Below are 22952 nucleotides of genomic sequence, written 5' to 3' on the forward strand. Positions count from 1 at the left end.
ACACCACTTAGATGCTGCTCCATTCCAAATCAAAGACCAACAGGACACACAATTTACCACATTTTCAAAAGAGCTTCTATTTGCAATGGCACATTTGCAGTGAGACTGAAATAAAATGAAATTTAAAAAAGCACCAAGATATATGCTCCCTACTGCCTGATTGTATTAGGGGATAGCTCTAATTAAGGATCACATTTCTGCAGCGTATAACATTCTTTTAAGCATCTATTAACCAGCATTGCATTATTTTGCGTTTCAGGAAGTCGTGTGAGGTGCTAACGCAGAAGTCTCTGACCGCAGCATCCGCCTTCTTTCCTGCCAAAAAAAGGAATGAAGCCTTTGGGTTTTCTTTGATTCACAGCCATATTAAATCCCAAAGAGGTAATACATGATTAGCTGACATCTACAGCCTACCCTATTTTCTTACACCCTACTCAATTTCCTTACTATGCACTTTTGTCTGATGTACAGTTTTATCTAAGAAATCAAGAATTAGTTCTTTATATTGATGGAAAATTCTATTTCCCCTAGTTTGAGGGTAAACTATGGAAGTCAATGAAGAAAAAAATCGTTTGGGGAAATCTCTGTCTCATCGTATTTATAGGGTATCAGTAAAATACTGAGAAAAAAAAGTGACTAAAACATAATTCTGTGACAAACTTTTTACATGTGCAAACTGCTGTATGTCTGGTGAAGTGAGAGGAGTATTTGCAATTTACCCAGCAAGCTAATTTGCATTGGATACTATGACTCAGACAGTGCTCAAAAATAGCTGGATCTTTATATCAAGACCCACTATTCCTCATCCTTTACTAACTGTATATAAAGAACGTTTAAAAAATGAGATGACATCATCTAGGATGTAGAAATCTTGTCTCCATATCATTCTATATTTTAAAAACATGAAGTATGACAGCAAGAGTTTTTGCTTTGCATTTTAATATCTAGGTTTTTGTTGGTTGTGAAATATCTGTTCCTCTTCTGTCTTGGAAAGACATTTCATTGCAACAGCAGAGCTGATTAAGAACTATTTCTCTCTTTCGCAGACTAGCAGCAGTTTGCAAAGAGGCCCCTCCAATGCCCACATTCTTATCAGAATTCCTTGGGTTTAATGCCCAGTAAATATTAATGATCTGCATTGCCAGCAGAGAGAAGTTTTCCGTCTGTGCATCTCAGGCCACCTTCAGAGAATTATTACCTTATTCTCGCAGATGCACAGACCTAGCTGAGCCCTGCTGAAGGCACTTAGCGCCGTTACGCAGTGAACCAGAACTACACTCCATCGATTTTAGCCCTGATTCACTTTCATGCTGCTCTGGTTTCCCCTCCGTGTAATTCCAGAGCCCTGCTGTTCCCATCTATTAGCACGAATATCTCTGGCAATAAAATTATCTGGTGGCTGAGGTGTTTTCTACTTGGTATGGAGGAGCTCCAAAACATACAGGGAGAACAGGGAGCAGCACTTTTCGTTACCAGGATGAGTCAAGGTATCCTGGGCACTAGCAGCACCTTGCACAGCGGGTCCTGCTACAAGGGAGGCAAGTTACCATGACCAGAGCTAAATGCCCAGTGAATCCAGCTCACAGGCATTCAGCCCAAAGCACATTTATTATTTATCTGCTGTAGTGAATCTCTGACTCACTCTTTCACTTTTCTCAAAGGAATGGAGGAGAAACCCATCAGAAGGTTCCCCCTCCTTCCTCTCTGCAAAAAAAATCCTTACTCTCAGAATCAGGATACATTGGCTTGCTTCACAAGCAATAAATATTACTGGAGATTTTTCCCTTTCCGATCTGCTACAATTCTTCGAGTTTCATCACTATTTGCCTTCATCTTTTGTTTGTTTCATAACTTGCAATTTTTACAACAAACAACATGAAACAAAGTATGAAATTCTTTCAGTGTGAAATTCAAAATACTGACATTATCATTCAACAAAAGGTCACTTTACACAGGACAAAAGCCCATTTGAATTTCTATCCATATCTCATACAGAGAGTTTCCTTTCATTTAGCTAACATGGAAAATTTCAAGAAATTATTTTTCAGTTTCTAATTAATGAGCAATGGCCTCTTTACAAAGTGGGAACAGCTGCTTAACTAGCTCTCTTTCTCTCTCCAATTAATTTAAATAGCACGATTCACAGAAATAATAAATATTTTAGTTCCTCCGATTTCAATCTACTATTCTGCACAGTAGATGTGGCCAAGTTTTCCATCCCTACATAGCGAGCAATATTCTAGCACAATGGGCTGGAACACATCCCAAAACATCAAGCAGCCCTTAGGAGAAAGGGAGGGTGAGCAGCACAGTAGGCTGGACCTCAGGTTTGCTGCATTTGGTTCATGTACATTTTTTTTTCTTTTTTTTTCTTTTCTTTTTTTTTTTTTTTTTTTTTTTTTTAAAAACAGACACTACATACCAGTGGAAAATCTCATTTTAAAATGATTTATAATTTAGCTTTGTAATTAAGCAAATCACAGAACAATTTTAGTGGTAATTAAAATCTTTGTTGCAGAATTCTCAATTTCAAATTTGATAAGCAATAAATTTCTAAAAATGCTGAGAACTTCATTAGGCCTCTGACTACACGTGTAATCAATGTGTGCAGAGAGAAGAACAGAACCTGAAATCTTCACAGTTACTTGGGCTACCTGAGGTGATTGCCAAAATACCTCAGTTTCAGCAAAGTAGCACTGTCAGGTCTAATCATTTAGGAATCAACTGTTCTGAGAATGTTAAATTCACAAGCGCCTTAAAACATACATAAAGAAAACAAAATACGTTTCTGTTTAACTATAATCTTGGAGGGGGCTGTTTTTGCATCACTGATCCCTGAGAAATAATATGTTCTTTTTACTTTGGGAGGGACTAGAGGAGAAGATCTATGCTCACATTATAGCTGATCCCGGAAGTGACAGCTATGTTTATGGGGGTGGGGAAGCCCACAAACACAAAATGTCCAAAGAAATAATGTAAAAAAGCAAGATTTGAGAAAAACTGCATCACCTCCAGCTTATTTCCCATCATGCATGTCTAAGTGCATATTATGCATTAATCCCTTAATAAACAACAAGTACGAGCTAGATAAATTCAGATGGCAATTCAACCAAAACCCTATTTAAAAGTCTGATCTCAACATCCAACAACTTCAACGTGCCCGCAATTGGACTATTCCAGACCAGGTTTCTCTGTCACTGATAACTTGCAATTAATTTCTCCCTCGTAACTGTCCAGCCCTTGTATCCATATAGTCTTCCTTCTTTCCTAAGGTGTCCCACAGATCATTTCTGGGAACCACACCTTCTCCTTTGCTTTCAATTGAGGCCCAATTAGCTATACTTGATGCACCATAAACAAAATTCTACCAGGAAATAACATATCCTTTTACTAAACTTTGCAATTAGCTACGTTCAGATATTACCTATTAAAGTATAGAGAATATAGATGTAAGATTATATTATTATACTGCAACTGGTCATCTGCACAAGAATACAGAATGGTGAGTCTTTAGTATATTCGATTCATCACTTGGATTTTAATTTACATGATTCTCATCATTGACTATGATTTCAACAGTGATCCATAAATCTTTGGTCACGAAAAAATTCAAAGTCCTTCAGGGTGAAATTTAGCCTAGAAAAATCAGATTCTACGTATGTATATTTTAAGAGATTACTCTAACTTACTATCACTACCCAGTAAAGGAAGTCTGATGGGGAGAAAAAATATATATATTTTACTAGCAATTTCCAATATGTAAATGCTAAACAAAGGGCAGGAAATAAATCCTTTGGTAATCATATTTTAGGATTTGCTTCAGAGTATCCTGAAATTTGAAGCAATAACCATTATGTCTATACATTTTACATGTAAACACACATATACTGAGCAGCAGGTAACATCATCTGATGGGGCCATGGAAAGCAATTGAGGAAACTCCCACTGGATCCACATGACAAAATTAGGAGCCCCTAATTCGCCTCCCCTCTTCTTTGAGGAAGAACGAAAGGCAAGCAAGATGGACTTAAAAATATATTTGCTTTCTCAGGGAGAAAAACATATCTATGTTCATTGACCTATTGCTGACCTAAGATTCTCCTTTCTTATAAGCACCACCGTAGTATTTATTGGCATGGAGTCTTACAGCCCAAGTGGATAGGATGGAAGTGCCTACAATATAGTCTGTATTCCAGCATGGAAAATTCAGCTTGGAAGGGAGAACTGTGGATGGGCAAAGAAGTGAAGCTTGTAATTTTAAATACACTAGTAGTGAGGGGGAGGAAAGGACACCTAACTTTTCTGTATCTTCTGCACTTTCCTAAGTTGATTTCTAATGATATGTTTTAGAGATAATAATGCATTTGCTCAGGACCATTAAATCGTGTGCGAAATTGAAGTAGTCATGGAAACAAATTGAGGAACTAGGATGGGAATTCTGACAGAGGTAAAGTTTGACATGTAACTTCTTTGGTAACGTACAATAGAAAACACAAAATCTATAATGGGTATTTCTCATGCAATAAGACTTTCTGTCAATATAATTTACTATTACTCTTAGAAAGTCATAAGATAGAATTAAGTAAAATGATGCTGATTCCTGGCTGATTGATGAAAACCATCTCAATGATATTGATCACCGATTTTCCCTAATACTGTTAGCGTGAGTTTTGTATTAATGGCTTCAGTAATATCCAACCTGAAAAATACCATCTTTTCAGTGCCTATTATACCCATGCAGAGCTTATGACTCAACTTTCAGCCTTAAGCATTTCTGGAAACAAATGTTTCTCTAACTTTGTTTCTCTAACACAACTAACTGCAACCGTCTTATTTCCAGGAACAGAAGTGGGATTCCCAATCAATGCTTGCTTTGTATCAGGATGTTTGCAATCAAACCCAGGACCCTAAGATGAACACACATCTCAAGTTACTTGGGCACTAGCTGTAAAGGTACCTTTAAAGATTTTAGGCCATAGCAGTATGTTTGAAGTAGTACTAGGCTCATTTTCAATGTATTTAAAATGATCCTCTGCTTAAAGGTTCTCCAAAAAGTGCTTTCTAAAAAAAACTCTTTAGAATGTTACTAACTTAGCAGTCATCATCTTGTGCTTGAAAAATAGATCTTTTATATTCTTTCTTTCAATTGCTTAATTAAAATCAAACAACAAATGTTTTTCTCAAGTGCCTATTCCTTTGTTTTTTCCATTTGTGAATAACCAAGAATCTGGGAGTGAGAGCTGGGGTCATATGTGCACACACAAACACATCCCCACTATCTCCAAAGCAACATAGACTGGTTAGGATGACAAGTTGCCAGAATTAGCCACGCTAAAATGCATTCTCCTCCACTTCTATCACTTGATCCCATCTTCTGCCTATTTATACACTAAAAGTAAGATGTTTTTATAGCCAGATCTTGTCTATCAGTGTGTGCCCTAGCTCCTGCTCAGCACAGAAGCAGGAAGTGAAGTACTGCACGTGGTATAGGAATCGATTCACAGCATTAGATAGTGCAGCACAAATCTATCTTAAGCAAGTCACTCACAGAGCAGTTTGACTTAGAATGGAATTAAACAGGGGGGAAAAATGACAAAGTAATTTCTGCAAAAGTGTGGGGAAAAAAAAAGACAGAACATCATTTTCATTCTGCAGCTATTATATGTATTTCATATATTCCACTTTTCAAAGCTACCTACAAGGAGTCCTGTAAGCAAAGTATCTGTTTAGGTCAGCTCCTATTCAACATAAAGTTGGATCTAACATGCAGAGCTAGAGTTGATGTTTGTGGACATTAAAAAAAAAAAGGCTTTTACATATTATAGAATCATAGAATGGTTAAGGTTGGAAGGGACCTCTAGAGATCATCTAGTCCAACCCCACTGCACACACAGGGTCACCTAAAGCATGTGGCACAGGACTGCGTCCAAGCGGGTTTGGAAGATCTCCAGAGAAGGAGACTCCACAACCTCTCTGGGCAGCCTGTTCCAGTGCTCTGTCACCCTCACTGCTAAGAATTTTTTCCTGTGGAACTTTTGATGCTTCAGTTTCCAGCCGTTTCCTCTAGTTCTGCTGGTGGCCACCAGCGAAAAGAGGCCAGCACCTTCCTCCTCACTGCAATATAGCATTTCTTTTAAGTGCCTGAAACCATAATGGGAATGTGGAAACATTTCCCTAGAAATATTTCCTTTGCATCACCAGATAACACACCAGCTGACCTATATAAAATTCTCACCTGACTGAAGAGAGTAACACAAGCATAGCAAATGACAGGAAACAAAAGTGGTATTTCTGACATATTCCTCTTATTTTGCCACTGCACATGTGAAATTAATTTATAGAGAATTCTCTGCTTCTGGCTTCACTATTTCTCTCTAACCGTCTTTCCCATTCAAATACCTAGAATTAGTAGTACAGGCAACCAGATGATACACCAAAGCAATCAGATGCTTCTAAAATTTCACAACTGCAGCAGCGCAAATTGGCCTTACAGAAAGCAGCACTTCCCACATGCAACCTGAAATACGAAGCAATTCCTGAACAAAACATATATCCATTTTCATCACGTCAGCAAGATGAGTCCTTTGTTGCTGAATTATTCAGGTAGTTCATCATGGAGAGAGATGATAATATCACAAAATGAACAGTAATTTGCAGGTACTGTAAATTAGTGCCTTAGTAATTTGTTCCTGAGAATCTCAGGTGTAAAGCAAGCCTTCAAAAACAAGTCTAAACTAAAATCATTAATATGCAGAGAAGAATGCATGTTTATCCTTGCCTAGATGCTGGTTTTTATGCTCTGATCAGACTAGGGAGATTTTGTAAAAGCAGATCAGGTTGTTCTGCAAATACAGGAGAGTACTTACCAGTTGTAAAGCTGTAGAAATGGTTTCTCTACTCCCCACTGGAAGTTTTGACAACCTCAAAAACTCAGGAGCCTCCTTTTGCTAGTTTAATACCAGCTTAGGGCAAACGTTTCAGAAAGAAATTGCCAGAAAGACTTATGCAGTAACCCAAAGGCAGGTAGTACCCCCTTCTCTTTTAACTTAAATCCCCTCTGCCCTTCTCCTTTGGAAGGGGGCAACCAGGAAACCCAAGGGCAATCCTGCCGTGGTTGTGTCATTCGTGCCTGTGAGCAGAGCAAGTTTCCGAAGGAACTGCTGAGATAAAAGGAGTTATCAAGGTTGAAAGCCAGACACTTCTCCTGAAGACTGTTTTTAACCCTGTCCAGTAGTTCGGACTATACAAAGATTGAGAAAAGAAAACAGGCTTTTGGATAAAAGTTAATACGAACACAAGACGCCCTTTTAGGCTTTGAAATAAAGTTAATTACTAGCAGTCTGTAAACTTTGCACCTGTCCTGAACAGCTGTGGGGAACACAATTAGTGGTCACTTCTATATTATATAGAGGAAAGAAAAAAAAATTTACTTAACCAAAATGTCATATTTATCTGCCATTATTCTCTTCTGTATTTGTCCTGCCTATTGTTAGTGCTCAAGCAGCACTTCCTCCACACCCAGCAACAGTGCATCCCTGTGTGTAGGAAGGCAGGCAGAGGGGACAGGAGACCTGCGTGGATGAGCCGGGAGCTTGTGGCAATGCTCAAGCAGAAGGCAGCGGTATACAAAATGTGGAAAAAAGGACAGGTCCCATGGGAGAAATACAGGAACATAGTCGGGGAATGCAGAGATGCGACAAGGAAAGCTAAGGCACGTCTGGAAGGCAAGCTGGCAAGGGACGTTAAAAATAACAAAAAAAAATTCTTCAAATACATTAACAGCAAAAGGAAGATCAGGGAAAACGTGGGTCCGCTGGAGGACGGGATGGGCACCTTGGTTACAAATAACACAGAAAAAGCAGAGTTGCTCAATGCCTTCTTTGCTTCGGTGTTTACCAAGGGCAGCCCTTTAGAGCCCCAGGCCCTAGGGACAAGAGAAGAAGCCGGGGGAGAGGAAGACTTGCCCTGGGTAGAGGAAGATTGGGTCAGAGAGCACCTAAGGAACCTCGATACCCACAAATCCATGGGCCCTGATGGGATGCACCCCAGAGTGCTGCGGGAGCTGGCAGATGCCATAGCTAAGCCGCTCTCCATCATCTTTGAAAGATCCTGGAGAACGGGGGAGGTGCCGGAAGACTGGAAGAAGGCCAATGTCACGCCAGTCTTCAAAAAAGGCAAGAAGGAGGACTCAGGCAACTACAGGCCAGTCAGCCTCACCTCCGTCCCCGGAAAAGTGATGGAACGGCTCATACTGGCCGTTGTCTCCAGGCACATGGAGGACAAGAAGGTGCTCAAGAGTAGTCAGCATGGATTCACCAAGGGGAAATCTTGCCTGACTAACCTGATAGCCTTCTATGATGAAATGACCGGCTGGATAGACGAGGGGAGAGCAGTGGATGTCGTCTATCTCGACTTCACCAAGGCTTTTGACACCGTCCCTCACAACATCCTCCTGGGCAAGCTCCGGAAGTGTGGGATAGATGAGTGGACAGTGAGGTGGATTAGGAGCTGGCTGGATGGCAGGACCCAGAGAGTGGTGATCAGCGGTGCAGAGTCTAGTTGGAGGCCTGTAGCTAGCGGGGTCCCCCAGGGGTCAGTCCTTGGTCCAGTCCTGTTCAATTTATTCATCAATGACCTGGATGAAGGCACAGAGTGCTCCCTCAGCAAGTTTGCTGATGACACGAAACTGGTAGGAGTAGTTGATACCCCAGAGGGCTGCGCTGCCATCCAGAGGGACCTGGACAGACTGGACAACTGGGCGGTGAAAAACCTCATGCAACTCAACCAGGCCAAGTGCAAGGTCCTGCACCTGGGGAGGAATAACCCCAGACACCAGTACAGGCTGGGGACCGACCTTGTGGAGAGCAGCTCTGCGGAGAAAGACCTGGGTGTCATGGTGGACGACAAGTTGACCATGAAGCAGCAGTGTGCCCTCATGGCCAAGAAGGCCAATGGGATCCTGGGGTGTGTTAAGAAGAGCGTCTCCAGCAGGTCGAGGGAGGTGATCCTGCCCCTCTACTCAGCCCTGGTGAGGTCGCATCTGGAGTATTGTGTCCAGTTCTGGGCTCCACAAGAGGGATGTGGAGCTGCTGGAGAGAGTCCAGCGCAGGGCCACAAGGATGATCAGGGGCCTGGAACATCTGCCCTGTGAGGAGAGGCTGAGGGAGCTGGGCCTGTTCAGCCTGGAGAAGAGAAGGCTGAGAGGGGATCTAATCAGTGTCTATAAGTACCTCAAGGGAGGGAGTGCAGAGGACGGGGATGGTCTCTTTTCAGTGGTGGCCACTGATAGGACTAGAGGAAATGGCCGGAAACTGAAACACCAAAAATTCCATAGGAACTTAAGGAAAAATTTCTTCACAGTGAGGGTGACAGAGCACTGGAACAGGCTGTCCAGAGAGGTTGTGGAGTCTCCTTCTCTGGATATCTTCAAAACCCGCTTGGATGCAGTCCTATGCCACGTGCTCTAGGTGTCCCTGCGTATGCAGGGGGGTTGGACTAGATGATCTCTAGAGGTCCCTTCCAACCTTAAGCATTCTATGATTCTATGATTCTATGATTGTTACTAGAATTAAATACTAAAACTATTTAATTCTCTATAACAGAGCTTAAATCCTACAGATTCAATACTATTTGTTCTTCTAGATCACCTTTAGAATATATGGCTTTTTCCAAGGAATAAAGAAAATCGAACAAGAATATCTATTAGTATTATTTTCTTAATTCAACAGGCCTTGTCAAAACAGACAAAAGAAACCCTGTTAACACAAAAAGTTCTTGTTGCAGTAGTTTAGATTCAAATATAATCCTGCTTTATGATTATGGAGATCTTATTTTACACGCCAAAAATGCCTAAGGAATTACCGATCTATAAATACCATTCTTTATAAAAGCTATTAGATAGCTGTTATTATAAAAAAAAAAAATTCTCAAAGTATCACATAAAATGTGGTCATCTCGGGTGCAAGTAGAACACAGGACTTTAATCCAGGCCATGCTAGATTTGTAGCACAGTATTATCCATGATTTTAGATTAAAAACACCAGGAAAACATCACCAAAAATTGTAAAGCACTATCTCTGAGGCTTGGAGGAGAAAAGAATGGAAAATCTCTTGAGGTTAAGTTATATGTCATATGTTTACAAGCAATTACACTTCAACGACAGGAGAATTAAGAATCTCCAAGTCTACAGTAGTAACATAGAAACAAACAAAAAAAAAATCGTATTAAAAATGAGTCATAATTCTTTGGCATTGGACAGTTATGGAAAAAGCACTAAGAGGGCATGACAGTTTCCTATTGTTAGGTGGCTTTTCTGCTACTTTGAGCTCCTGAATATATTCCTACACTCTCTATACTTGGGTGATTTTTATCTTGCATCCAAGCACAACCATATGTCATTTGCATTTTACTTTTTTGCTACGGAGAATTCCATTCACTGCTTCTGTGGGTCAAATTATAATATTGGAGCCTCCTAAAATTATACCCATGAAATGCCTCTTTATTTAAGCTGTATCAAACCATTTAAATAAACTGTATTTTTAAATTACTTACACACCTTGTAACAACTGATAGGATTTAATGAAGTCTTGAGGCCGTTACCTTTAAAGATGATTTGGCCCGAGGTTCTGTTTTCTGCCTGGTAAGTCTGCTTTGAATGAGCAGTGACTGATCTGTGCGAGTGTCGTAATTCCCGTGTTCCGAGTCATCCGTGTACGTGTCTTTGGCCTTTCCTATCTCTGGAAAAGCAGAACAAAACAGTGGGCTCATTTTAAGGTTATCATAGAGAAACTAATGATAATGACGTAGCTATTGTTGATGTTGGATATTCTAAGTACCCACTTCTCGGTGGTTTGCATTTTATCTTGTCCTACAAAAGCTGAATTATTTGAAATAATACAATGCTTGTCTCAAACTAGAAGCAACTATTTTGGGTTAGAAAGCCTACAGACACTTCTTTCTCCTACCATCCAACCGAAAAAAGCCCACAACGTTCTTCACAGCAGTTAAAAAAAACAGAAGAAAAAACTCATAAAGTGACATAAAACAAATATTCAGAGGCTTTTGGACTTGATTCACAACTTTTGAAACTTATAAACATGGATAGGAGCATCCTGGAGACATAATAAATTTAATAAAATTAACCGACGTAAACGCCTGATTATTACAGGCACTTTTTAACGCAGGTAGGAAAGCAGTTAGTTTTAGGGAAAAAAATAATTTTCCAGATTGAAAAAAAAAAAAAGAGGAATTATTTCAATACAGTTATACCTTGGGCAAACTGCAAATACATACACATGCTTGAAAGTTCCCCCAACTCCTGAGCCAAGTTCTCACCTCAGCTTTCACGTGAACATGGTAAAACTGGCAAGAGCATTTAGCCCAGTAACTCTAAACCCGAAGCAGAAGTCAAGAAGCAAGTCATGGTTGCTGTGGGCACTACAGTCTTGAATGCCCTCATTTTTATATTCCTACAGACTCATATGCAATGGCACAGAATTTTGCATTGAACTGAATGACTAATTCCACATGGAAAATATTACAGAAAAAAAAAAACCCACAATTATCTCATGTAGCCCATACATTACTAACATGGAATATTAAACTGCAAGATTTAGAGAGATTTGTTTTTTCATTTATTTAGCCACTTGTATAGCAATTACAAAACTGAGCCCTCACTAAATTTTGGTGTTGATATAAACCTCAATAAATCTGTGAAAGGATTTTTTAATGTCTGAAATAACGCATTTGGATTGATAGAGATTCTACCTGAGGGATTTTGTTCTAAATAAGCAATATTTTAATCTAATATACAGGTTTTAATCTAATATACAGTCAATAAGGAGCACAGGAAAAAGACTGAAGAAGGTTTCAGACAGAAGAGGTAGGAAAGAGGCTTAAGCCCCTGTGTGGATCTCCCAGATGTGATGAGCTGTTAGAGGTACTGAAGATCAGCACCTTGGAACAGAAGCCAGTGAAAGGAAGAGATAGGCAAAGGAAACCTCAGCTCCTACATCTAGGCTGGATCCCTGATTTCAAAGGAGGGTTTATAGAAGTCTACTTCTAGGAGGGAAGTTTTGCCAAATTTGACATGATGATTACATCTAATACTCCAAGAAAACTTTGCAAAAGCACTTACAGATTAGTTTAAATAATTCTCAGATATGAAATGAATTTCCATTTTTTTACTGAGTATAGCACTAATAATTCTTAAAAGTTTTTATATTTTCAAGAGAACAGCCTTAAATTGTAGCATGTATTTTCTGTTAAAAAATTACCTTCCTTTTAGATACCTGCTCTCTTGGCTGAAATGTAAGCACAATATTCATAAAAATATGTAACAAAAATTAAAATTAAAAAGATAGGTTTCTTAAATATTTAAAATTGCTATTGTATATTTTAACAAATGATGATTTATTTTATGCACCTAAAGGAATGTCTTATAAGGAATGAAGATCACAGCAGAGCATTTCATGATCTCACCTGAATAACTATTTGTTTTACAGGAGTCTAAGTACATACGTTAGACTGAAAGCCATAGTGAAGTGTACATAACATGTGCTTTTGTTCTTAATATTTGCATAGCTATAGATATTACACAAATTCCAGAAACGCGGAATATTTGCTCCATTCTCTTTTGCAACATATATCACGTATTAATGACATGTTGTCAATGACAACCTTAAAATAATTTTACTTAAAGAAAAACATAACACACAATCTAATACTATATTCTAGACAACTGTAGGATAATGCAATGTAACAACTGTTTTTCATTTTAAAAATGGCATATACATAAAAAGAAAACATATATATAAAAAATCACTCCTAAATAATCGTTGTTCCACAAATTTAGGTAACATGATTCATGTTCGGTCCTCTTCCTTTACACATTTAGGGCTAGACCTCATAGGCTTTAGTCAGAATGAGATTATAGCTTGAGAAATTAATCCCTTTTTACTCTCATGTTAATCCTACAAATGACAGAATCTGAGCATTTCTATGTCAGGCAATCTGAGCACTTCTATTAATGACAGAAATTAACAGACACCTAGCAGGGTATTAAAGGGCACCTAGAAAAGCTGCATTAGCACTAATGTTGTTTTATTCTGCTAAGCCACGAGGCTAATATATGGCATATATAACTCAGAAGGTCTCAAGGCAAAATTTTCGAGTTGCCTATACAACATGTGTACTCCTATATTAAACACCACTGCAACTAGTAAGTGCAGGTTATTTTTTCTTAGTATGCAGCTTCTCGGGGGCTTTCACACAGTGGTAGCCATTACAGAGAATTGTTTACGAATACTCCTTTTTTTTTTTTTTAATTGGTATTATTGCAGTTTGGAGGAGTTAAGACGGTCTGTGAAACGGGCACAGGCAGATCAAATCAACTTTTAGTTACAACCTGCATTTAACCACTAACAAGTAATGTAGTGTGCGGTTATTGGGACATTTGGCATCACTGCTCGTTTTGCCTCTGTTTCGCACTTCCCAGGTCTCTACATTGCAGCACAACACATAAAACTTCACAGCATCTGGCTGAGGAAGGTATTCAGAATGGGAAGTCTCCCTTATGGTGAAATTAAGAAATGAATCATTCATTGCCAAGCTCCTATCAAGGAAGGATCTACTGTTATACCAAGGAAACACCAATTATGAGGCATAAAATCCACATGATTGACCTAATTCAGCCACAGTTGAAAAAAGAACAAATCAATAGGAATGTTTCTTCTGCTGACAAAAACTGCCAAATAATTTAAAATTAGATGTTCCTTATAGCTAAATTCCAAATGACAATTAACATTGTTTATATTCACCCCTTACTTTTGACATTCCTTACTTACTTGGAGATTTCAGCCTGCCATTGTGTAGTGCATTTTGACACTGGGGAGGGCCGGCGTCCGCCATCATTTCTCTCATCATGTAGACCGCTACCCTGTGTGCCTTTTTTTCCTTTTTGTTAAAACAAGCAATTTGGACCTTTAGGTAGTATCTTCATAAGTAATCCTGTTATAAACGTGGCCCACAGTCTTTAAAAGTGAGCATGAGAGCAGGAAATCAAACTATCATTAACGATAGTAACTAAAACTACAAAAAATTACCTAGTAGGTGGACAAACACATTGCGTGTCCTTCCATTTACTATTACATGTCCCAAAATTTCACTATTCCTGCCTAAGGAAGGTCCTAAAGCCAAGGGATGATTTGAGAAGAGACCAGCCTGCACAGTGGAATAGCTGCATATAGGAGACTGCTGATCTCAGTTACAACAAGTAGCAAGTGCTTCTTGCTAGGAAAATCGGATTACTGAAGTAAACAAATTTCCCTGTAAACCACATAAATCGACTTTAACCTAAGAATGCTTAGTTTTCAATTCAGAAATAAATAACTGCTAGCATTTCTTACGCTCAGAAGTACACTCAAAATGCTAAGAAGTTACATAATTATTAATCATTATCTCATAATTGTTACAGTGGCCACTGAAGAGGATGCTTTTGTAACTGGAAATGCAATTCTAGTATAAATAGTAACACCTTTCCCCATTCATCAAAATGCTTTTCATCCATATTTTTTAGAAAAAAATTGCAACCACTAGAAGTGAAGGATCATTCCCTTTCTCTGGTCAATTTTCCTTGAAGAAAATGCCATGTCCCTGAGCCCAATACATTTATGGCCTCATCTAGAGCCAACTGAAGAGAGAACCTTCTTGCTGATATCAAGTCTTTTATTTGATGCCTATTAATCCTCTTCTCACGAGAAGACAGGTCAGTTCATGGACACCTCCAGTTCTGGAAGAGGAAAGCCATTTGGCCTACTTTGTGGATGCCTCGATGCTGCTGTCTAATTAAAAATTTACCACATTTGCTTAATTCAGCATTCTTTAAGGTTCTCCAGGGAGCACTTTGAAGTTGCTCCCTAAGAAGATGAGAGCCATTAATCAGCCTATTTTGCAAACTCCATTAAAGTGCCAAAGTGGACAGCGCAGGGAGTAATGCTGCATCATTCCACTCATTGGTGAGCAAAGCTGAAGCAGCAATAACACCTTTTGCTTTTGAGAAGATAAACAAAATCTCTAGATTTATAAACTAACCCTTATCTGCAAAAACAGGACCCCCATACACAAATTATCTGTATTTTCAAGATGTACAGAATTGCAATCTTTTTACCTTTCTCTGAGTTCTCTTGAACTTTAATAATAATGCTGATTTTTATCTAAAAATATTTGCAGTATTGATTTCTTGAATTTTTTTTTAATAAATATTGTTGTCTTGCTTGCTTTTAGTTGAACATTCTGAAACAGTAAATACTGATTCACTTCATTTTCACTGATTCATTTACTTCAGTAAATACTGAATAACCTTCCTGACTTCACTAATTTAGGATTTATTCAATTAACACAGGCAAATTAATGCTGCAATTTCCCATTAATACAGGCAGGTGCAAGTCTAAAACCCTTGGGAAACCTCATTAACTCCATCCGTTGAAAAGATGATTTTTTTTTCCTGGTATTTGCCCACATCACATCACATATAATATGTACAAAACATTATATATTGCAGATGTGTTACTTAAGTCTTTTCAAGGCTGGAGCGGGTTGGGCAACCTGTACCTCTTGCTTGGAACCTGCTGCACTTGCAACAACAACAAGACTCGTAAGAATGACTCCTTTCCTCGTTTCTTTGGCCTCAAAGTAAGTATCACAAAGTATCACAAATATGTACCATAACAGCTTTTTTTCCCCCCCCCCCCTTTTTTTTTTTTTTGTTTTGTTTTGTGGGGTTTTTTTCCCTTCCAAAATAGTTAAAAACAAACAAACAAACAAACAAACAAACAACTAAAAGTAACACTACTTTTGTCCAAGACAACAACATAAAGCAACAACATTTATAGACACGACACTTCTGAACTACACGAATATATAGGAAAAAAAGTTTGCAAAGGAATTTTAACTACACGCTTGCAAGCAACAATATAATGAAGGGCTGCCATGGAAACACCGCAATACTTAGATGGACTTGAAAGGAGTACAGAGAAACAACTGGAACATCTATGTGCCTGATTTGGGGAAACTAAAGCTTTCGCTCTTAAAAACTCTTCAGCAATTTATAACAGAGAAAAATTTAGAAAACTGTCAAGAGCAAATTGAAGCTACTTTTCCACATTGTCCCCATTCGCTACAAGTTTAAAAGGTGACAAGGTATTAGAAAACTTTACAAAATTTCCCTTCTCTACTATCTACGAGAGCATCTATTTGTCTAGTCACATTCTCCTCTTGCAAACACCTCAAAAGTTCAGATAAGCCAAGATTTTCATTTGTCAGACACTGCATGTGTAACAGAAGTATCCTTCATTTATTATTATTTCAGTTCAGGTATAAACTTACCTAAAAATGGATCACTGTATTCTGTGTTAGACAATTTGAGCAAGTTGTTTTCCAGTGTTTCCATCACTTTCGCTGAAATAAACACACAATACTTTATAGCATATGCACATATTTTATAAAATAAATACATATATAAATAAATCCTAAAAGAGAAGCCTGCTCCTACATTTCAGACTTACAGGCATCTACTGCAGAGTTACCAGCATTTCTGTTTTCTCGCAGCTCTGGGACAGACTGCAGAAACCTTCATACTGATCTCCAGCATATGTGAGCACTCTCTTGCTTTGTTTTCAGGGGAAGCCAACAAGCCCCCAGAGGAGAAGTGACCAGCGCTTACCTCGCTCCGACACCACGTCCACGGTCGCCGAGGACGTCCCCGCGCTGAGAGGCTGGGGCTGCACCCGGTTTGGCTGCAGAAAGGAGGAGTGCTTGGTGAGGCTCTGCGGGTGCGTCTGGCTCTGCGCCAGGCATGGCATCGATCTGCGAGAAGGCTTTAACGGGTGCTCTTTCACTGTCTCGCTCTTACTCGTGTTCATGCCTGGAAAGAAACAAACAAGAGAAGAAGATGAAGCTCTGCAACCTTAGAGGGGAATGAAGTGATACTTCATTTCTACCCACCTTATAAGTAACTCTCCAACTCAAAAATATGTTGAACTGGTGAACCTATTAGCTCTTCCTAGTTTTACCTCAGGGACACACGTATCTTTGGGTTACTGCAAGTACTGCCTCAGTTTTAGGTTCATGTGCATAGAGAGGCGCGCACACCAGTTAACTCAGTGGCAGCTCCAACAACATTTGAGAAACCAGATTGTTACTTATGTGAAAAAATAGTTTTGGGAGATCATTTTTGCATCGATTATGCATAGTTTAAAAAATTCCTTATTGAGTTTGTCACATCATAATATCCTAAGTTCATGTTTCCAAAATGTATCTCACAACATTTAGATAGTAAGATAGTTACAATCTCCTCACACAGTATTTTGAATATTCCCATTGTGCTTGGACAGAACTTCAAATACAAAAAGCATAAGGACATCACCCACTTTTAAATTATCAATTAACATATGTAAATTGAGACCATAAATAACTTCATATTTCTATGACAGAAGACTATAATTAATTTCAAAAGCGGGATATCTCCAGAAAACATAAAGGCTTTTTTCTAATTTCTAAGCTATTGCTTTACTAATTGTATTACCTTTCTTGTGATTTTTGCAATGAGCACACATGTAATTTTACTATTTTATTTGCTTTTTGGAGGCATTTGAAAACAACTGCCAGCTATAACTGAAAACTTTCTTTGAGAACTGCACTTTTTAGAGACCTACTTCCTAGGAGAGAAATCTGAATGAAAAGTCAGGACTCACTTTTTCTATATTGAAGGCAAATTAATTTGCGTCTAGGAAACATGTGGAGGTATAACTCTGTGCTTAACTTAGTTAAAGCACTTAACATTGCTTAACTATGCTTAACTTTAACGGTAATAACTGTTAAAAATAGTACATCAAACAACATCAAAAAAACAGAAAATAAAAAGAAATAGAAAGGAATTATTAGGAAGTTAAAGTAATATATCATCTTTTCTCGGCAACATCTATTTGTCTTGTGCGTTTCTCAGAGCGAGACTCTCATGAATGTCAAAACGCAGTTATTCACGTTGACTAAGTGACTAGATCCTCCCAAAATGTTCCTACAGACTAAAACTAATGTGCTGTTTTATTCAGTGTTCATGTTTTCACCCCTATTTGCTGTGAGGCTGTTTCTCAGCATTTTCCGAAAATGTCATGTATCATTAGAGAAGACATGACAAAAGTCAAGCGTTTTCTCAGGCACTTATTTAAAATGTCTAACTTATCTCTGTGTGGATTTTTGTCTGTCTTGTCTCTAGAAGCTGAATACTTTTATACTACATACGTCATGACCTTTTTTTTGTTTTTCTTTCTCCTCTCTCCATATGATGCACATGGACCACAAGAGAACTAGGTGAGCGTACCAAATTGCTGCCATGGGCAATGAGGAAACTTTTAAACAGCTTTGGAAAATACTGAAAGAAACTTGTATTTCCTCTTGACCTGATTTCATTCTTCCAGGCCTTCCTGTTGTTTGCAGAACAGCATGCGCTATTTGTCAGTGCGACTGGTCGCCTGTTTTGAGTAGACAGCAATCATTATTTCCATTCAAAAAATACACAACTATTCTTTCAGATGATCATTTTACCACTGTTCATCCTATTTCATTCCCATTTTAGATTCCTTCCCAAAATCATTACAACAAGCAACGGCTCCAAGACGTCGCATTTTTGTTGCACACGCTAATTCTGCTCAGGAAACCACATAGTGCAATTGGCTGTTCTGGTGTTTAGCACAAATAAAGGTTAATACATGCTATAAACATTGCCAATACATCTACTGCACAAAGGCCATTAGGAAACTGCAAGGTATCAATTTAATAAAAAACTAATAGAGCTAAAATACAGATGCTGATGGCATCTGTATATTCCAGAGTGTGAAAGATTTACAGAGCAAAGAAATTGCAGAGCAAACTTTCCCTTTGCAAAACTGCATTCTTGCTCTTGGTTGTCTTCCCCATTGGGTACCTCTTGGTGAAAAAGCATTGCCAAAGCCCACAGGAGGAAGAAAAAGCATTCCAAGATATTAAAACAGAACAGATGAGAAATGATTTGCAGGAGGGGAAAAGAAACCCTCCTACACACAATTTCAAGATACAGGGAAATTAAGAAGCGTTCCTAACTTTTCCCAGAGGAAGAGCTCATCACTGCGCAGCTCCAGAGGCAGCCTCCCGCCTGCCGGGAGAGCCGTCTGCTTTTCCGTCGGCGAGAAATGCAGCCCGAACGCACACGGGCACATTGCAGAAATGAAACGCAGTCCCGAGCAAAGCTGGGAAATCTTTATGACAAGGACACTGAAACAACCTATGGCTACAAACATACATTACTATGGTCCCTCCCAATGCTATAGGGCAGGGGCAAACAGCTGCCAAGCACCTGTGCTGAGCCACACAAGCCTCCAATCCTGCTGGGAAGCGGGCAAAGGCCTCCACTTTGTCCAGGCTCCACAGAGCTGGGACTGCTGCATACCACAGCAAAGATCCTTAGAGGATTGGTATGGGGGGCGGCTTAACAAGTCAAACAAATTTGTTTGATTACTATAACTTCTTAATTGTAGCCAAACCCTGTAAAGCAACAGTTTGCAGCAATAGCTGTCAGGACACTTAGTCCAAACTGCAAACGTGCTTCTACAGAATGAGACAAAACACAGCTAGATTTCAAAGAGCACTAGATTTGGCAGGTTTCGGAAATCAATGCCTTTAATATGATCCTACAGCTGAAGAATAACTTTCCTCTGACTGGAGAATGCAGCCTCCCAAAAGAAACTTCGCGTATGCTGCTTGCTCCATCGGAGGCCCCAAGGCAGCCGGCAGGAAGGCAGCAACACGTTATTTCAGAAACTGCATGCGCCGAGCTTCGATTTTATCATCACAAACACAGAGGCTACTCCATTTCTCACAGAATACTTGTATGCGAGTAAGCTGGAAATGTACCTGTACTTTCCTTCTTAGACAAAACGTAGAACTGAATCGGATGAGCTATGGTTTCATTTTATGTTTTTAGAGGGGAAAAATAAACGCCCCAACAACGTCTTTATATAAGCGCATATCCCTGCAGTCCTGCTTGTGAAGGCAACACAAACCAGTCACACTAACAAGGGGAGAAAACAGGCTGCAAAAGCACAACCTATTTCTCTGAAATAGCCTATCACCTGAGAACATGGTCCCCAGTTTTCTTTTACAATCCCTTTAACTGTCTTTACCCTTGTGAAATAAGCAACATTATTCCCATTAAATGGGAATTGGCTTCTAGGCTCACCAAGGAACACATTCTGAATAAGCATAAGGCTCTGGGATTTTTCATGTTCATCACACACGGCAGGTTAAACTAATTTATGAAAGTGTTTGTGAAATAATATGAAGTTTAATGATGGAACGAGTCATTTCTTTGAAGACTGTTTTCAGTTAATACCATAAACATACTTACATTTTTTGCCCTCACACATCTCACTTACGGAGGCCTGTGGACAAGGAAGCATCTTGGGAACACCACGCTCCTGCTAGTTTTGTTCTCCAAAGCCAGAGGTGCGAGGAAGGGGCTCAGTCTTCCAGTTCAAGCAATGAAGTGGGATTATCTAAATACATTCTCCAATGAAGCACACACCATAGAACTTAAAAATGAGGTGTAGATCAAATAGTGTTTGCCAGGATTCAGATATTTGCTGAATCCTGGTATATCAGTTACCAGTGATAGTTCATTTCCTACAGATCTGAAAATTCCTCATATTGTCCCTTTGGGCTATAATTCTTTCATAGACAGTGATTATCTTTTAAAAATAGCCACCCCTTGCAGAAATCCTGGTCTGAGAGGCTGTTTCTCAAGAAGAGTTTCAAAGCTGTGTCCCAAAATGCTTCCTGCTGGCCTGCCCTCCGCCTAGCCAGAGATTCAGTCCTCCCGACCTCTACATCCCAGCACAATGATGCTCTTCCAGGTCATTACTAAAAACACCAGCTCGGGTTAAAAAAAATGATCCCTAGAGAACTGCCCTGGGGTGGGGGCTGAAAAGTGAAGAGTTCCTTTACTATTTTTAATGTTAAGCTTTATCTGCAGGTTTTCATTGGATATCTCCATTTATGCGGGATTCTGTTCAGTCCCTGGAGAAAACCATCACCACGTAGATGGTTCACGTCTGTGATGCCAAGTGGAGCGAGCCGCTCATGCAATGTGGTATAAATAGAATTAAAGCATATTCGAGATATTCCTGCTGTTACATTACTTGTTCAAGTTAGGCTTCTGTTCCTTTAACTTTCCTCATATGCTCTCTTTAAGGAGTCACTGCCTTCTTTTAGCCCTTCCTATGGCAACTGCCTCCTTTCCCTATGGTATCTATCAGGATAATTCCGGCGATGACCAACTGTAAAATTAAAATGGGGTCTATTACTTTAAAAATCTTTCCTGTGATAAAAATTATACAATTAACTTGGAGGATAAGACAAAAAAAATAGTATGGATGTGTTTTCATTTGTGACTTGAAATTAGACAACTAGAAAAGCTGTTCCAAATTACAAGAACTGCAGAATAACCACAGCAGAAAGCCATTTTTTCAAGAGTCAGTGAACTAAAATGTGATTAGAAATCTGTTTTTTTAATGCAAATAAAGATGTTCATCTCATGAAAGGACCAAGCCATTCTGTTACACCTTCTGTTCACAGAACTACAAAAAAATTGAGGGATCCTGTAACCGAGCACTTGCAGGCCGTAACTCCTACTTGAAATCTTTTGACCTATATACGGTATGGATTGAAGTATGGACAAAAAAACAGGCAGCATTCCCATCTAAGGGCAATTTCATTACTGCCTTTGGAATCCGTATAAATCCAGACTGCTTCTTCACACTATTTTCTTGATTATGTAACAGGCTCCAAATCTGTTTTTCTGTGTATACAATTGAGAACTGCTTTAGACTCATTCACTCATCCTTTTCATCAGGAAATTGCTTTTTACAAGAAAGCTTTCCGTTTATGGATTTTGAATCGGAGCCAAAATGCAAGGGAAAAAAAGGAGATACTTTGAATAAGGAAATTGTATTCACGTTAAACACACATTTTTTTTAATGCCACATCAGTACGATAGGACTTAAGCCAAAGCTAACACATTGCAGGGTATGCAAAACTCACGACTGTTACTGCAAACACAATTATTCTCTTCCCTGCCACCATCTGAGCACTTTTTTAGTGTCTTATTTGCAGATAACAGAGATATTTGACCTTTTCTGACAAAGTTGGGAAGAAAAACTTTTAAGGTAAGGGGCAGATAGACAATCAGAGTGGATTTTCCTGTCAAGTGGCTCTACTTGCCATCCAAAACACCACTGAGAAAATTAAATTAAGCAATTGCAGTCAAAAGCATTATGTAATACCTTTTATAAGGTTCACCTCTATGAATCTTGCATTATGTAAATATAATAGAATCAGTGCCTAATAAGTAATATTTCTAATGAAAATAAAGCAAAATATTTTGCACTCTAATTGACCAGGGGAATTAAAAGGTTTTGGAAGGCTGCTGACTGGTCTGGAAGATCTCTGGGGCTCCGATACACCCATCTGTCAGAAATATTGTAAACCCAATACAATTTTAAACTTTTTTTCCAAAAACTCTGTAACTGAGTAAATCTCCTAAAATTTGTATTTTCATAGTCAGCTCTTCCACAGACGCCATTCTTAAAATTCTGAGAAAGTATTTTCAGAACAACCTCAAGAGGCCCAATATGATAAAATTAATGATTTAGCAACAAGATAATGAGGTTAAGAAAAAGGCAGAAAGCACATTATGCCTTTTAATAGAGTAAAATGGCACTTGAACATGCTAAGTGTAAAATTAATAGACATCAAGGGTCTTGAGCCAGGTTATAATATTTATTTACTTGCCGAAACAGAAGCGAATGACCTACTTGACTGAGTAGCCTAAAATCAGGAGCAAAACTCAGGATGTTGGTGCCCA

At 38.9% G+C, this 22952-nt stretch overlaps 1 protein-coding gene across 1 annotated transcript in view; it reads right to left on the reverse strand.

Moving 5' to 3' along the window:
• ANO3 (anoctamin 3) overlaps window positions 1-22952 on the reverse strand; it is an 87422-nt gene that overhangs the window by 39113 nt on the left and 25357 nt on the right. Inside the window, exons 2-4 of the mRNA XM_088525898.1 lie at window positions 16722-16922; window positions 16385-16456; window positions 10601-10737 (exon numbers count right to left, since the gene is read on the reverse strand). Coding sequence (XP_088382024.1) covers window positions 10601-10737; window positions 16385-16456; window positions 16722-16922 — 410 coding nt within the window. The remainder of the gene's footprint in view (window positions 1-10600; window positions 10738-16384; window positions 16457-16721; window positions 16923-22952) is intronic.

The sequence above is a fragment of the Tinamus guttatus genome, unplaced genomic scaffold (genome assembly GCF_059628265.1).
Source record: "Tinamus guttatus ecotype Peru unplaced genomic scaffold, ASM5962826v1 Tinamus_guttatus_pri_ptg000240l, whole genome shotgun sequence".
NCBI classification, from domain to species: Eukaryota; Metazoa; Chordata; class Aves; order Tinamiformes; family Tinamidae; genus Tinamus; species Tinamus guttatus.